The 17110-nt window shown below is 37.0% G+C and overlaps 1 protein-coding gene across 1 annotated transcript in view; it reads left to right on the top strand.

Moving 5' to 3' along the window:
• The window catches only part of LOC103174799 (collagen alpha-1(XXIV) chain), a 129472-nt gene extending 113613 nt beyond the window's left edge, over positions 1-15859 (top strand). Inside the window, exons 50-62 of the mRNA XM_042334983.1 lie at positions 2067-2174; positions 3032-3142; positions 3323-3376; positions 3883-3945; positions 4528-4581; positions 6219-6254; positions 9484-9519; positions 9615-9641; positions 9862-9927; positions 12206-12374; positions 12479-12588; positions 12932-13150; positions 13612-15859. Coding sequence (XP_042190917.1) covers positions 2067-2174; positions 3032-3142; positions 3323-3376; positions 3883-3945; positions 4528-4581; positions 6219-6254; positions 9484-9519; positions 9615-9641; positions 9862-9927; positions 12206-12374; positions 12479-12588; positions 12932-13150; positions 13612-13758 — 1200 coding nt within the window. The 3' untranslated portion in view covers positions 13759-15859. The remainder of the gene's footprint in view (positions 1-2066; positions 2175-3031; positions 3143-3322; positions 3377-3882; positions 3946-4527; positions 4582-6218; positions 6255-9483; positions 9520-9614; positions 9642-9861; positions 9928-12205; positions 12375-12478; positions 12589-12931; positions 13151-13611) is intronic.
• The last annotated feature ends 1251 nt before the right edge of the window (positions 15860-17110 follow it).

Here is a 17110-nt window from a genome sequence, read left to right as displayed (position 1 = left end):
TCTCCTTCTGTAAGACTGCTGCTGCCAAATCAAATATTTCATTGCCATGAAACATTGCTGTGACTGAAAGATTCTGTACATGTGAGCATTATTTTATCGCGCTTGAACTGCAGCACACAGAATGCAAGTTAAATTATTTATGCCCCATTTAACTACTATTTGCAACTGGCCAATGCAAAAATGATGTTGAACAGACCATGATATAAATATCGGTGTGGGCATGTTATTGCAGCGCAATTTGTGCTCTCTGCAGCTTGCAAAGCCACCAGCAAAGTGACATTTATCGCTGCAATGTCATTGCATATGATACAGCTCTTATCACACAGAAACATCTCAAAGCACTGTAGAGGTTTCTGTAAAGTGCAGAAACTGTATTTATAGGCAAACGCAGCAGCAAATTTGTGTACAGCAATATGTCCCCCAAATAGCCATGAAATGAATGAGCAATATTTTATCTGGAGATTGTTGGGCAAAACACCAAGGTAAACTCCCTTCTCTTTTCAAATAGTATCATGACATTTTTACCTTCCACCTGAACAAACAGACAGGACTTCAGTTAAAGTCTCATCCAAAAGATGGTACCTCTAACAATACAGCACTCACCCCAATAAATGTAGACAGTGTAAACCAATTCAGTCTGTGTTAGTCTGCCACTAAAATGGTCCCTTTGAAACTCTGAGTAAGTGCTCTTTAGCTTTACTAAGGGACTGCTTGTGTGAGCAACTCTTTAATTATATTTGAACCCAACGTGACATTTAGCACTCGTTAGCAGATTGTTCCTCAACTGGCACAAACCAATTTGGGGAAATAAATAGAAACAACTGTTTCTTGTTCCTAACCACTCCAATTACAAAGTGATTTAATAATAATAATCCTTGCATTTAACAGAGTGTCTTTCACATCAGGAATATATCTCAAGGCGCTTCACAGGATTCACTGTAAAGGGTATAGATTGGGTGTTTTAGAGACAAACGCGGCAGCAATATCCCCAACTCAGCCATGAAATGAATGACCAATTTTAACTGAGAGATTGTTGACCAGGACATAATGAAAAACTCCCTTCTCATTTCAGTTTGTTTGCAGGAGTGTAAATGGGATAGTAATTAAATCCACCATTTAGTTGCTTTAAACAAGCATTCTAGTTTATGTTTGATGCATTACTTTTGTGTAATTAATTTTACAAAATGCAAGATGCAGTCACCACATCAAACCTAAGATTCACACCAAAATAGGCTGTAGCATTACTACACACAGAACAATTCCACCCTTAGATATTATCGGGTATAATTGCTTGTAATCGGATTAAGGATTATTGTTATAAACAAATCAGTTTTTACTAAAAATCATATTGAAAAGTGTTTATATACTGCAGCTATTTCTCCTGAAAATATTTCCAGCCTGGCACTGAAATGAGAAGTTATTGGACGATGATAAAATAGCCACATTTAAAGTGAGATTCTTTTTATTTTGTGTCTTTCATGTGTTCGCCGCAGTATTTCCTTTCCTGTAAACTAAAACATTACCAGCATTCTAGGACTCCTGACTGCTTTGCACAGTCATTTCAGTGTTACAGTCATTCACTTAATACTGTTGGATTTTTCAGACAATTGCACGCATTATCTAAAGAAGTTAGGTTTGATCATAAGCAGAAATGAGTGTCAAAGATCAGCCCACCACAAATAATATGAACCTAATCCAGTCATATAAAGGCTTTGAAACTGTTATCCTTTTTGTCTGTATAACCCTACAGTGAATTTCATAGTTGCCTTTTTGAAGTTAAAGCTGTGAAATTAAGTTTGAATTTAACACACTTAATTCTGTTTGTCCTCCTGTGTACCTGCTTACACTGCCGAGTCTGAACTGAGTTAATCTGGTAATGGACAGCGTTCTTGCTTGAAATTGGTATTTCAGGGCCTTGGTTAATGACGTCTCATCCAAAGGATGGAAACTCTGATGGTGCAGCGCTCCCCAGCACTGTACTGAACAGTCAGCCTAGAGTAGGAGTTTAATTGAGTCAACCTGACATCCAAATTAATGTCTTGATGACACAAATGTGCTTATCACAGGGCAATCCAGGTGAGCCAGGATTATCAGGGCTGGCAGGGTTTCCAGGGTTACGAGGACCACCAGGAAGGCCAGGCTTACTAGGTGACCGAGGTCAACGAGGAACAAAGGTATTTAAATGTTGTTTTCCATGTTTTCTAAGCAGTAAATGGGGTTTGGATGTAATATTTGCAAACTGGATTTGGTGTGTTAAGTGTGAATTCTGGTTCATGAATATCAGATTGCAAAATTCAATGATCTGGTTCTTTAACAGTTTCCAATCACTGGATAAATTATTGTCCATATGTACACTCAAGTTATGTCAACATCAATCAAACGTTTTCACTATAATACTCAGTCATGGTCAATATTTGAATACTTTGTTATTATGCAATAGACCCTCCTTTCCATCCAATAGCATATTTAAGCCCACAGTGAAATAGACAAAATATTTCCGCTAATTTATCTTAAAGCCTTTTAATGGTGGCAATTTTTGTCAAGAAGTAATATATACCTGTCAGTCCTTGAAGTGTCAACTGATGCCTTCAGCTTCAGGCAATCTCATGACCGTGGTTATTGTCACCTACCAAGTAATATGATTCATAACAGTATCTGGGAATTGGCATAGCTCTTTGTATTTCATACCATAGTCTTGTTTGATCATGTTATAAAAAAAATTATTTTGCTATTCAAATTTTCAAATTCAACATCATGCCATTCAAATTTTCTCATGTGAGAGCAGGTAATACTAAAATATTTTATTGAGAAATTGTTACTGCTAAAAATAATTTCTTTCTTATCAGAATTTATTTAATAAAGGAACAAAACTATCAGTAATTGATTATATTGTCTGATTGTATGTTACATATGTACCTTTACATTTCATCGCTGATGTTTTCTATGTTGTGATACATTGTTATTTCATAACTTTTCCATCTCCAATATTTCCTTTCAACTGTGCTGTATAATAACATTTATACCTTGACAGGGAGAGAAAGGCTTACCTGGTGAATCTGGGCAGCCAGGTGTGAAAAGAGGTCAGATTGGAGTGCAAGGTAATCAAGGAACATTTGGTGAACCTGGTGCAAAAGGACAGCCAGTAAGTGTTCTGCAGCAACAACAGTCTAATTGAGTAAAAATATTTTATCCATAAAGGGATTACATGTATAAACATTCAACTCACAGTTTGCTATACTGTTTGTGAGATTATTAGTGAAAATATCCCTTTGGAAATTTGTGCGAAGGGTTTTGATTTCATGACATTGTTTTGTTCTTACAGGGAGAGTCTGGTGATCAAGGACTAATGGGTTTTCAGGGTTTCATGGGTCCAAAGGTACGTAGAACTGAAGCAGAGATTAATATATGAAAACTTGCAGAAGCATATCTCTGGGCTTAAAATCATGCTGACAGCAGTATTGGCATTGTCGGATACAGAAAACATGCAAAGTTACTATAACAACATGAACAGTTAAACAGGCTGCAACATAGTAAAAACTTAGAAGGTAATGCGGAACTGTCAGATTGGCGGTGAGATCATACCACATTGTTGGTTCACGTTATGATCTGCATCCAGCTCTGCCTACACCTGACTGGAGTGTCTAACACTGGCAATGGACACTCCATGTTCCAACACTGATACCACTCCCTTTGATCAGTACAAACATGCATCGTTTAGGGGGAAAATATTGGGGAAATTACCAATTTTAAGTGTTGGTATGAATTTTAAGTGATCGTTTCAGATAATGTTTAGATCAAAGCTGTGATTTTGTGTGCATAAAATAAAATGAATATCTGCATTTATTAGCTAATTAGTAGAGTATTTTTCTGATGTTTTGTTAGGGTCCTGTAGGAGACTTTGGTTATGCAGGAATTCGTGGTCCAAAGGGGCCTGCAGGACTGTTTGTGAGTAAATGTTGTCTCTTAATCATTTTAAATGCTTTTGGCGCTGCTCCTTTGCACATGATGCAATGGCAAGACAACAGTCATTAATCTCTCCTCAGTGATTTTTTATGTGTATTCCAGACAGGACACCTGGGTGGGTTGTAAGCAGAGGTTGAGAAAATGTCCATCAGTAAGGAGATAAAAATGGGAGAGTCCATCCATGGGGCTCCTGTGCCCTCTATTGCTATTGAGATCACAACAGTTTCTGAGGATGATCTCCTGCTTTCAACCTATCACCTGTTGCTTTCCTGTTATACCACCAAACTATTTCTTAAATGAGTCCAGAGTTCTGGCCTCTTCCATCCTTTTTCTGGTAACTCACAGCACTTTCCGATTACCTTATCAGTAAATTCAAGACAACCCTTTTCCTCAGCAAATGATGTATTGCCCAGGGAAACTTAAGCAGGTGGCAAACATGAGAAATATAAACCTTTAATCTATGTTTCTTCAACCCTGAAACTCAATTATCTAACAATTCTGCGTACCTGTATATGTTAATTTCTTACTCAAATTTTAATTCACATTTCTGATGTTTATTTGAAGGGATATACCGGGCCAATTGGACCAGCAGGAATAGTAGGCCCTGCAGGAAAACCCGTAAGTACAACATTTCTAACTTCTAACAGCAAACATATCTGATGCCCAATAACCTACAGCAAGAACTTGCATTTAGATCATGCGGGGTAGAGCCCGGAGCACTTGATCATTTGCTGCAGGGGAGACGAGTTTTCGAGTCTGACCAATTACAGATCTCTAGTAATTAACTTTTACTTTCTTGTTTCCTTTTCCCCATGAGAAGAAACTGATTTGAAAGTATTACCAGTAAAATTACTGATACCAATAATACTGTATGGAAGATTTAAAAAAAACACGAACACAATGAGGGGAGGGATGGGAGAAAGAAAGATAGTATTTTCAATGAAATATTCTCCTAGAGTCCAAACTATTGTTTAATACATTGCACCCCAGAAATCAAGTAGTCTGTTTGTATGTCCATCTTACTAGCCACTTATTCTTACATCCAATGGCTCTGACAAGCTGCCAGTGAGTTGACTGCACTCCATTTAATGCAGTTTTAATGACGGGCTTTATGAAGGGTTCCACTGTATTTGATTATATAATCACAATCTTTTTCTGTCTACATTTTTTTTCTATTTATTATTGAACACTCGCGATCCAAGGTCATGGGAGAGAGATGAGAGGATCTTTCATTTACTGTTCCAAGTTTATTTGAGGCTTTAATTATCTGTATAAACAGGAATGCATCAGAACACCCTCACAGCACTAAAGAACACATCAGGAAAAGACTCTCCAGAATCTCATTTACGTTATTTCCAGTGAGCTACTGATATATAAAGAGACCTGGGTTTGAACCTTGGGCAAGTTTCCTTGCTCCACTGCTTGATAATAATCCCTCAAGAAAAAAAACACAATAATATTTTGGTCACTCTTCTACGACTGTTTGTGGGACATTGCTGTGTGCAATTGGCTGCTGCGTTTCACCCACAAATATACAGTCAATTCACTTGAGAGTATATTCTGTGAAGCACTTTGAAACATCTAGAAGATGTGAAAAGAGCTATATCAAATACAATTATTATATTATTATTATATAACCTTAAGCTTCAACTTTCCTTTCTTGAACAGTTAATTTCTCTCGTAAAGAGTCTGAGAGTGCTGCTACTGCCAGGAAAACAGTTCGGATGTGGGAGATGCTAGGTCCAGTATTTGGCACAGACAGGTCCTTCTGCTCATACATTGTTTTTTTATGGAGCAAAAACTACCTCATTCCTGTGGCTGCCCTAATATGTATACCATCCATTGAATATTATAAAATGAAATATTCAAGCAAAGCAAAGTGTCTTACATTACCAGTGTTGGACAAGCTCCAAATGTAATGTTTGTAACCCTTCGCTTTCAATTAACCAGAAGCCTCAATCCTTCGTAGAGTTGCAGTAAGACTTTTAAAGTCATTTTTTGTTATGTAATTTCAAACCCACACAGTTAACTCCAAATCAGCAGACACACAATCCAAAAATAAAATTTGTCTGCCAATAATTGATTCTAAGTTGGAGCGCTTTGAAAGTTAAGATAGATATGTTATAAATTAGCCATTCATTAATGAAAAATGGTCAACAAAAGTCTTGACCCAAGGCAAATCATTTCTGATTTTATGTATCAGGATTCAGCTGTTTGAATATAATGTAACAAGTATTATTCTTCTTTCCACACAGGGTCCAAAAGGACAAAAAGGAAACAGGGGGGAAATGGTAAGGTGTTTACTTAGACATTCTGATGATATGCCTTTAACTATTGTATTACAATAGGAAAATATGCTTGAGAATGGTAATGCATGAATACTGGCACAACAGATTAAGTGTTTAATGACCTCTAAGAAAAACCTTGAGAGCTTTGTAATCCAAGCTTGAGTCTTATGCAGTTCATTAAATATGGCTGTCAATGTTGCATTCCATCAGTAGCCCGTTGTCACATGTGCTTTGAAGTTAGGGGATGACCCAATGAATCTCATAATCTTCACACATGTCTTGTTAGCTGAAGCTAGCAACCATCTTGTGCAGCCTAATTCTAACTGGACATCGTAAAATGAGCATAAATATAAAATAGTTCAAAATCACACTGCTGTGTCTAGTTATTCAGCACTCCTTGAACTGTATGCGTATAATCTCAGCTTGGTTTGGATACTCTTAAGCATGGTGATGGGTTTCCACATGTGTCAGACACCTGGCTGACTCCCAAAAATGCCATATAGCACATAGGGACAATATAATAATAATAATAATAATAATAATAATAATAATAATAATCCTTGCAGCTATGGGATACAAGGGCAAATATTTGCATAGCACATTCCCTTTGTTGAGGATTATAAGTAAGAACTTGTTCAGAAACACCAAAATCAGACTCAACAAAATTTCTCAAAAACTCTCCTGTGAAAATTATTTCTTAATGTTAACCACTAAACTGTACTGCGTTGCCACCTTATGGCAGAAGTCTGATACTACAACACTACCAGACTGACTAGTGAAGAAAAACTTGACGCGACTCCTTGACATATCAGAATATCTAAAAGCAATTCAGACAATAAGCTATGGCATCGCTTCCCTTGATAGTTCCCATCAGTTAAAACCATCAAGATCAAGATGATAAATTCCTAAAACAGATCTAAGAAGCTATGGGAGCCTTTCCACCAATTGTGTCAGATAATTAGGAATTAAGATTTATGCGCTTTTATACACAAAATTCAAATGCAGTAAAAACAACTGAAATTATATGAATCCATCTGTTATTGAATAGTTAGTTAAGCTTACAGCAAAACAGAAGTGTTGGTTTAAATGACCAATCTGTAATGCACTAATAAAGTCCTTTTTAACTGAAGGAATGACTGGAAGGCTGACCATCAACATTTTACAGCTTTTATAAATCTTTTTGTTTCTTAAACGTAACAGGAGAAGTTTCTGTGCTCCTACAGCAAGTGCCCGATGGAATAGCCGGACTATTTGAGTGTGGATTACGAAATGCTGGTCTGAACACCTTTGGGGGAAAGAGAAAAGCTGAATCAAATAATAATAGAATAATAATAATAATACTTGCATTTGATATAGCGCCTTATCACGTCTTCCAGACGTCTCAAAGCACTTTCTAGAATATACTGTAAAGTGAACTGACTGTATATTTTGTGGGCGAAACATGGCAGCCAGTTGCACACAGGACAATTTAAAGAAAATGCAGACAATGCAGAAAGTGGCTTGAAATCAACTCAGAATTTTTTCCTTTGAAGCTCAAACAAAGTGGGAGGAGGGTACTTTCTGTTTGAAGTCTAAATGTGCAGTGTTACATGTGGCCTGAGAGAAAATACAGTATAATGGAATTCCCTACTGGGAGCTGCACTTTGGCCTCCTTCCCTTCTCAGCTGCTCTGTGACGTATAAACAGGGAGCAGTTGCATGACTTCTGAAGCAGTTATGGCACTCTAGACTGGCTTGTAATCAAGCTGGAGCCATCTGACCGCAGACTAATATACCAGCAACTCCTACATGCTCAGCCAGTGGATGCTTGAACTAAATCCCCTGAATTGACAAGATTTTCTGTTTCAGTCACAGAATAGATTTTGGTGCAGTTCACATGAGTGAAATCTGTAGGTTTAGCGCAGCTGCAGCGCAGAGTTGGGCTGCATGAGATGATGTGACTAAGGGCCATCATGCAATCCATCTGTGATGCAGCTATGAGTTGGTCTGCAGAGAGCAACAAAGAAAGATGTTGTTTTATCACTCCCCCAATATTGTTTACTCTCCAATCACAGGGGCGTTCCTTAACTGGAAAATATAAATTGAGCCAAATGTAACCTAGCAACTTTAATGGTTGGCTGCCCTCAAATCAGTGCAAATGGAAAAGGTCCCTGCAGGCTTTTTACTTCTGTTTATTCAGATAATCCCCGTAAATTGCAAACGTTCTGTGGTTTCTTACATTTCTGCAATGCTACTTGGAATTGTTTTAGGCTTAGAATGTTGTGAAGTGCCGTTACAATACATTATCAAAAACATGTGGGTATTTCAAAGACTTCAAAGGAAACCTAATACTCAGTAAATATTAAACATTTCATAAGATATTGCAGAACCTTGCTCGAAAATACATAATTTATAGATTGCTAAAAAGTTAAATCGGTTCTTTTGAAAAAAAGCATTTTTTAAAATCTTTTGTGTCTCAGAACTCTGTAACCCAGAAGAGGCATATTTCACTTAAAGTATTTCGATACGATTATAATTCTGGGGCTTGTGAAAGTCCGCTAAAGAGGTGGTGAAGTTTTAATTTCATCCATTGGGCTGCAGTTAGACTGCTTAAACATGGAATTAAATGACTTACATGGAAATCAGACTTAAATTCTGTATTAATTGGAAACTGTCAAAGATGAACTCACACAACCTTTCAAAAGAGAACATTAAATTGATTCACCAAGGATTAACAATACCTACCAGTATTCATTGATGAAACTCATGAATCAGTTTGTATGCGAGGGATGCTGTGTTATTACGCATTATTTTATTTACCTCTGTTTACCTAGCAGTTATTGTTCAGCCATTATCATAGGAATCAGTGCTCATCAAGGTGAGGGATATCGGTTCTGGCACTAAATCCACCGTTTCTAGGAATGTAGCCAAGCCGAGACCCAGGCATGCTCTAAGGATCTGGCCCAAACAGCATGTCTAAACCCAAGATTAGAAGAACGTTCTACATCTCAACTGTGTAAACTTGTCCATTTCCCACAATCGGGCAACAAGTATCACTAGGGATGACTGACAGTTTAGTGTTGATTTGGGACAAAGTATTGGCAATTGGTATATTGGACTGGTTGGATCCAAACGAAGTGTATATGTCAGAGATGAAATTGTGTTTTCAGGATAAAAGGCTTTTCCTGATTCTGCAGTTGATTCTTGCTTAGTGCTGCTGTTTGGAAAGACTTTGTGTTCTCATTCTCTCCTAGGGTCCTCAAGGGCCTCGAGGACAGCCTGGTCCGCCTGTGAGTAACACATGTCATTCACTGAAGTAAGTTTATGATTCATTTTAACCTGAGTGGAACTGAAATGACTACAATGTCTTGGTGTTTAATTTTAGGGTCTACCGGGTGCAGCTGGCCTATCGGTAAGTAAAGCAGTCCTTATTTGTTGAAATTAAATGTCCTTTTGTTTGTCGTTTAAATTAGTTTTCTGATTACATTATCAGCCTGCTTTTTTAAAAAAAAACTTTTCTTTCCAATTTGAAGATGTATTTCAAGGGCATTGTTAAACAGCGCATTAACATTACACAGTCAGTATTTGTGGTTTGAAACTGACTACTATTAAACAAACAATTTGTTCTGTAGAAACATGTGGACTTTGGTGCAGCTATTCAAGCCTTGATCGCATCCAGTGAGGCTCTACAGATTGTGGTAATCATTTGCTTGAAACGTTTTTCTGCCTATTCTCATTTTTACCCAATAACTTGAAAATTCAGTAGAATAGAAAATCCGCATTATTTTTTAGGAAATGAGTGATGCATATGTGCAACATGTCTATAATTACATAATTATGGCTATCTATATTTCTCTTTGCACTCAAGTGTTAGTACATGGCTAATCCAACCTGAAAATTGTGAGCATGTATTGTTAACCCAACTCACAAATGAAGTAGCAAAAATGGTTAGCATGCTCGCCTCGCAAGCGAGAGGACCCAGGTTCGATTCCTGATCAGGACAAAACTTTAGGCAATTTTGCTTACTCCACACACCTCTTAGTAGTAAGTAGGAACCTAGTTGTTAGTCAATTAATGGATCACTTTCGAGGGGTAATAATCCGTCACAAATAAATAAATAAATAAATTTGGTCACACAATCCACAACGGTGGAACACTGCTGTGCACAATGGCCTGCCGTGCAGTCAAATACACCATCAAATCACTTTACAATATATCCTGTGAGGCACTTTGAGATGTCTCAACAATGTGATAATGCGCCAAGTCAAATCCAAGGATTATTATTATTAAGACCCCATTGTACAAAGTGCTTTGAGAGATTTTGACAGGATAACGCACTCTATCAATTGCAAGTATTACATTGTGTCATACTGCACTTAGAGCTTCTCGCCTCTGCCAAAGCATCTGGGGAGATGTGAGGTAGTGAAGGCAGAAAGATGTGTCAACGTACAGTACTCTCCTGCATGTATTGCCAACCCCCTCAAGATGCGATTGGGCAAGACATGGAAACAGGCTACATTCCTAGCATCTTAGTCAAGAAATAACGCTGAAAAATGGGCAGTTGGAGGAAATCATTTTTTAATAACACTATTTTGAAATGATTGTACACAAGATATCCTCAATTTAATCTGTTCAATAAAAAAATTACCACATCCTAAATTAAATATCAGATTGGAAAAGTGATCCTTGAGGCATTAACACACTGCATACCATATTCTAGTAGAACTTTTCTGTCTGGAAATCGTTCTGTATAACGGTATTCAACATCTTAAAACAATTTATGTTTGCCTGACTTGATGCACAACATATTTGAAGTCAAGCTTTCAAGGTATGGGTTCCCTCCCACTCAAGCAGCATGAAAGTTGCATTTTATATTTTAAAATAATAACCCAATTTTAAAAATAATACCTGGCTACAACTAGTGGTTAGGAGTTGTTAAGCATCCTCTACACGACACTCTAGTTCATTAATCATACTCCACTTCTGTACATTTACACTGAAGGACCGCATTTTCGCTCCTTCCAGTCTATGTATCTATTCCTTATGGGTAAATGCATTCCTGTGGGAATGCATAGTGACCTGCCAATGGTTCCTAGAATAGAGAAGTCTTCTTCCTGTGGGCCAAGATGCATAAATCGTAAATGCAAAGAGGTATCCACAAGTCACTGCTCTTCCTACCATTCGCTTTTCTTTGCATTTTAGTAAAATGGACAATTCCGTATGAATAGATCTACTTCTAATAAAGGAAGTACAGTGGTCAGTGCAAGAGAATCACTGATAAATATATGATAACTTAAAATAAAGAATAGATGGAATGAAGGTGGCAATTAATCAATAGGAGCTCATATTTTTCCGAGGCAATTGAATTGATGTGAATTTATTACTTTTTCAACAGTGGGTTGAATACATTCAGAAATAAAGAACATAACTGTAGAAAAGCAGACAGTTCTTTATAGCAAGCATAGAATACCGTGCTATAAATTACAATATACATGTGTATTGGCTTAGTAGTATCCATGTCAGCAAGCTGTCAGAAACTGACATTGATATTCCTAGGCCAATGGTTCAGCATAAATTTTGATATTAAATAGTAATTTACTCATTTGTCATCAGTTTATTGATTAAATTATTTTTTCTCTTTTTTTCTCTCCCAACACCACTTCTGTGCTATATCTCTGTGAATTCTGCTTTGTATTGGGGAATAATCATAATCTGAATGTGCTGTGAATTCAAATCTAATAAAATTAATTCTTCTTTTGTTGCATGCGTGGCTACAAAATTATTCTTGACCTTTGAATAATACCGACATTACCCTTGATATTAATACTAAATTATTTTGAACTTTTTGCTGTTTGAAATGCTTACTGAATTGATGAATATTTATAATTTATATTATTTTGCTGTTTTCGCTATGTCCACCTTGCTTCACTTTCTATAACCATCTTCCACTTTGGTGATAAATAACATATCCTATAGAACTACCAAAATACTGAAATACCCTTTCCAGAACAGGGTGTAGAGATATTCAAAACTCTACACTACCTGAGCAATCTAATGCACAGTATGAAGAATCCTCTAGGAACGAGAGACAATCCTGCACGCATTTGTCGTGACTTGTTGAACTGCGAACATCGATTATTAGACGGTGAGTTTTGCTAAAGATTATTATTCTGCATTTCAATATTATCAGATAGCTCCCAACTATCAGGTGCAAATAACTGATACTACTGATTCTGTTCATTCTGCCAGGGAAATACTGGATAGACCCAAATCTGGGCTGTGCTTCAGACACAATAGAAGTATTCTGCAATTTTACTAATGGTGGCCAAACCTGTTTATACCCAGTCAGTGCATCTAAGGTCAGTATTTTGTACTTGCTATAAGAATGTGTCAAGTTATGTGTTGTTTGCTGAGGGGAATTACATTTGAACTTGCTTCAATAAACTTTTTACTGTAAAGGGTCGAGCATCTTCACCAGTGGAGTCAAGATAAGCGCTCCGGGATGCTAAACCCACAAATATACAGTCAATTCACTTTACAGTCTATTCTGTGAAGCGCATTGAGATGTCGAGAAGACCTGCTATATCAAATGCAAGGATTATTATTATTTATTATTATAAACCGCTTCAAGGGCGCTATTTAAATGCAAATTGTTGTTAAAATATTTGAATTAAAATGATAACACTTTTCTTTCCCCCTCAGTTGCAATTTGGCATTGGGAAGGTCCAGATGAACTTTTTGCATTTACTGAGTTCAGAAGCTGTCCAGACCCTCACAATCCATTGTCTCAATATCCCAGTCTGGATGAACGCCACCAACACAGATCCCTACGCTAATTCTATAAGGTTCCGAGGATGGAATGGGCAGATATTTAAAGCAAACACACGATTTCAACCAATGGTGCTAAAAGACGAATGCAAGGTACATTCACGTGTATTTTGGAGTTGCTTCCGGTTCTACAGAATATCGCAAACGCTTTATTTACAGTACTTTTTAAAAAATGCAGTACCATTCTAAGATCATTTAAGCATCTTCAGTTCTGTTTTATGATTCTCAACACTAAACATTTAAAGAATACACCTTTTGCATGTATCATAGGATGTAAGCAATTCCAATGTGTATTCTGAAATCTGTAAACTGCATTCAGCACTTAATGTCAGTTATCTTAACAGTGTCAAACTAATACTTGAAGGTCAACCCCTCAGAAGCATTGAGATGAAGCTATTCAACTCATCATAGCGCTAATTCATCCTTAGCTCACTTAAAATGACAGTCATTGAAACCAGATGATGTACAGTGCTCTAGACAGATTAGAAAGCAGTCCTGAACTTTCACTTGGTCATTTTGGTTGTATGCTAAGTGTTGCCATTTGTTAATTTCAGATTCAAGACGGCAGCTGGCGACAGACACAGTTCTTTGTTCATGCTCAGGATGTGAATCAGCTTCCAATTGTTGAAATTCAGAAGCTCCCACAATTCAAGCCAGGAAAGCAGTTCCATGTAGAAGTTGGCCCTGTATGCTTTCTGTAGTGAATAATGAATTATTCCTTAGAAGCTCTGCGAGGAAACAACTACCTGAGGGTTAAATCCTTTACTTGGGTAACTGTTTTGAAGAGGAAAAGGAAGAAGTTCGTGGAAAATCTAAGAACAGTTTAGAAACAAATTACAGTGCATTTTTTAAAAGCAACTTCTCAGGAAGAATGCGTTAATGGCGTTGCTTTACGGAATTCTAAATATAAAGGGTTTGCAAGGCCAATAGATTTAAATCCTGCACAATATTTTTGGCTTCCTTTTGAAAGCTCCTTTAAATGTTGAAAGGAATAAACCGTTTCAGTAAACAATTACATTTTTGTTTTCAACTTGCTCAATTACTGTAATGCTGACCCTAAAGAAAGGGATAAATTCCTATTAGCAGGCAGCACTGATGACTATGTTGCGAAATGTGCAATCGTCTTTGGATGAGTGTGAAATCCGACTAAATAGCAGCATCCAGTTCATCAATCTTCTCTTCAATTTGATATCTTTGTTACAATTTGGATGTTTGACACTTAAGGAACAGTCCTCTACCTCCTATGTGTTGCCTGTTGTTCACCATCTGTGCTTATGTTTTTTTTAAGAAGAAAGGGTGCTATTTGTTTCATTGTGGAAAGGTTTTGAGATTATTTTTTTCAAATTGTATGTACTGGCTACATTCAGTATTTTCAGTTTTAAAAGAACTTATTTGGTCATTTATTTCTATCAAAACATTATTTATATGAACTGTGTAATTATGCCACTTAAGTCGTCTATTGGTTTACTTTGTGGATGTGCTGTACAGATTGGCACAGTTTATTTGGTGGCTGTAGATAGACCAGTAGAAGGAATGTTGTAGAACGACTACATAGTTTTTGTTCAGCTTCTAAGGTTGTAGCTTGCTATTATATTGTCATTAAATCTTTATCATTCGATGACATCAAGCAAAATGTTACTTGTGCAGATTTTGTATAGTTTATCAGGCTGTGACAATGAATCAATTTTTGAGAAAAATGAATTATTACAAGTTTCAAAAAACAATTTACTAACTTAACGGAGGCAGATCGTATTAGCGGGGTGCGGAACTGTATACCCATTTGATCATGCTTATTTGAAGGCTGCTGATATTGCTGTCATAATAAATGCTGAATATTAAATACATAATAGTTGGGGCAGAGTCATTGAAATTATAATCTGAACAAGCTGGTCTTTGCTCATTAAATATTTTATCATCAAGTCAGACTGTTCTTGGCGTAGTTTCATGTTTCCAAATAATTGTAACTGGTTGTCACAGCCCAAGCTTGTTTTAGATCATGAAATAGCAATTTGTTTTAAATTGCTGCTACTAAGTTATCATACTCACTATCTGCCTATTCCATCACGGTGGTGATTCTGCTATGCAAAAGCTAGTACTATACAGGGTTCCTTTTTTAGAATTACTGTGTTGACCATTTTTAGTTATACTTTACATTTTCCAATATCTCATTTAGTTCTTGTGCCTCTTATTACAGTGGTTGTGAGGGGAGTAGAACTAGATATTTTAATAGAGGATTGGTTCTAATCAGGAGCATTCTTCATTCAGATGGGTTGTAGCAATAAAAGTTTATTTATAATGTTAAGTACCTCTTCAATTGTTTGCATGATTTTGGGAAACAGCAACATTTTCATAATTGCTTAAACTATGTCCAATGGCTCTTTTGGATGATTAATAATCAAAAGTCATAAAGGAAAGTCGGTATTTAAATAAAATTCCTCTCAAATAGTCCAAAAAGGTCCTTATTGTAACAATTGCATTTCTACCACCATTAATACTCCAAACTAGATTGTCTGCTTGCAAGCCAGGTATTCACAATCAGTTGTCGGCTTCNAAAAAAACATGTGCCTTAAGATCACTTGAGCTTTATGCATCATGTGAAATGGTAAATTCCTACATAAATGTAGAGATCAGCCTGTTTCAGTTTATCTGAGACAGTTCGCCACCTGAGTCAAGTGGACGTTAAAGATCCCATGACCCTATTCAAAAAGTGAGGGAGTTGTTGGCTAACATCTCCCAAATATAGTCATTTATTTTATAGCAGTTTGTGGGACATTGATATGTGCAAATTGGTTGCTGCATTTGTCTATTAAATAGTCATACCCTTTACAGTAAATCCTGTGAAGTGCTTTGAGACATCCTTCCAACGTAAACAGGTGCTATTTCAAATGCAAGGATTATTATTATTAATAATAAAGACAGTTTCAGTTAAGAACTCTGTTGTTGGAGATTCTGATTTGCTTCTAAGAAGGATTAACTGTAATTGGTTCAATTATTAATTTGGAAAAGAGATAAGAGTGCATTCAGCTAAGGTGTAATGTGTTTGTGGCAGGGGCATAGCCATGGTGGGCCTGGGTGGCCCAATTAGCACCGGGGCTCACCCGTTGCTCTCCGCACTGCTTCAAAACTCCCGGGATGTTCCTGCTTTCTTCCCATTGCACATCAGCTCGACAGTCTTGGTGAGCACCTGTCGGAAGTCCAGCCTCTCCTGCACACCAATTGATGTTGCTAGAAAAGTTCGTGTGAACTGATACACTGCCTCACATGTTGATCTCCACCCTTGTGTTCTACTCTGGCTCTCATCCTGCCAGAGTGTGAAGCTATGAGGCAGCGCAGAGAGTGACGGGAAGAGAGTATGATACCTCTCACTCCAACTCTCCTCCAATGGCGTAGCTTGGAATGGAAACCTTTGGTCATTGCCTGTCCACCATAAGTTGGTGCCACCCAAATTTCCATTTCTAGCTGCACCACTGGTAAGTAGTTTTAAAACGTAATAGACATTCCGATTTGGATTTAACCAAGAAATGTGTACAGGATACAGTGCTAATGAAACCGTTTACCATCAAAGATAAATTAAATGTGTAAAAAAAAATGTATTAAAAGTGTTATTTACAGAAAACTCATCAAAACTTTATTTACCAATATTTCCATGTTACAATTAAATAAAATTCAGTAATAGCGATGTGTACACGTGGTCTTCATTCTGCTAGGAACATAATTTCTTTTGACCTGCTAGTGTTTATATTTTCAAAGGTGTAAGTGGTAGAATACCAACTGTACCATACTTCATTTCAAAAAGCTTAATTCACGAACACCATCGTGGAAACCCTCCTCCTCGCCCTCTCCATCCTCACTTTTAAAGTAAGCCTTAAGAATGGTCGTTTCGTCCAACCGTGTTTCTCTCTCTACCCTCTCACAGCTCAGGTTCCCAGTCAGCTTTGTTAAGTGCTTTGAGCGATCTACCTGACAGGAAGGGGCATATATAAGTGTAAATTGTTATTGTTAATGGAAATCAAAATAAAGATAAATTGCTAAATTATTTAAAAGTTCTGCATT

The sequence above is a fragment of the Callorhinchus milii genome, unplaced genomic scaffold, assembly GCF_018977255.1.
Source record: "Callorhinchus milii isolate IMCB2004 unplaced genomic scaffold, IMCB_Cmil_1.0 Scaffold5, whole genome shotgun sequence".
Lineage (NCBI taxonomy): Eukaryota > Metazoa > Chordata > Chondrichthyes > Chimaeriformes > Callorhinchidae > Callorhinchus > Callorhinchus milii.
This window is presented reverse-complemented; position numbering and strand designations above follow the sequence as displayed.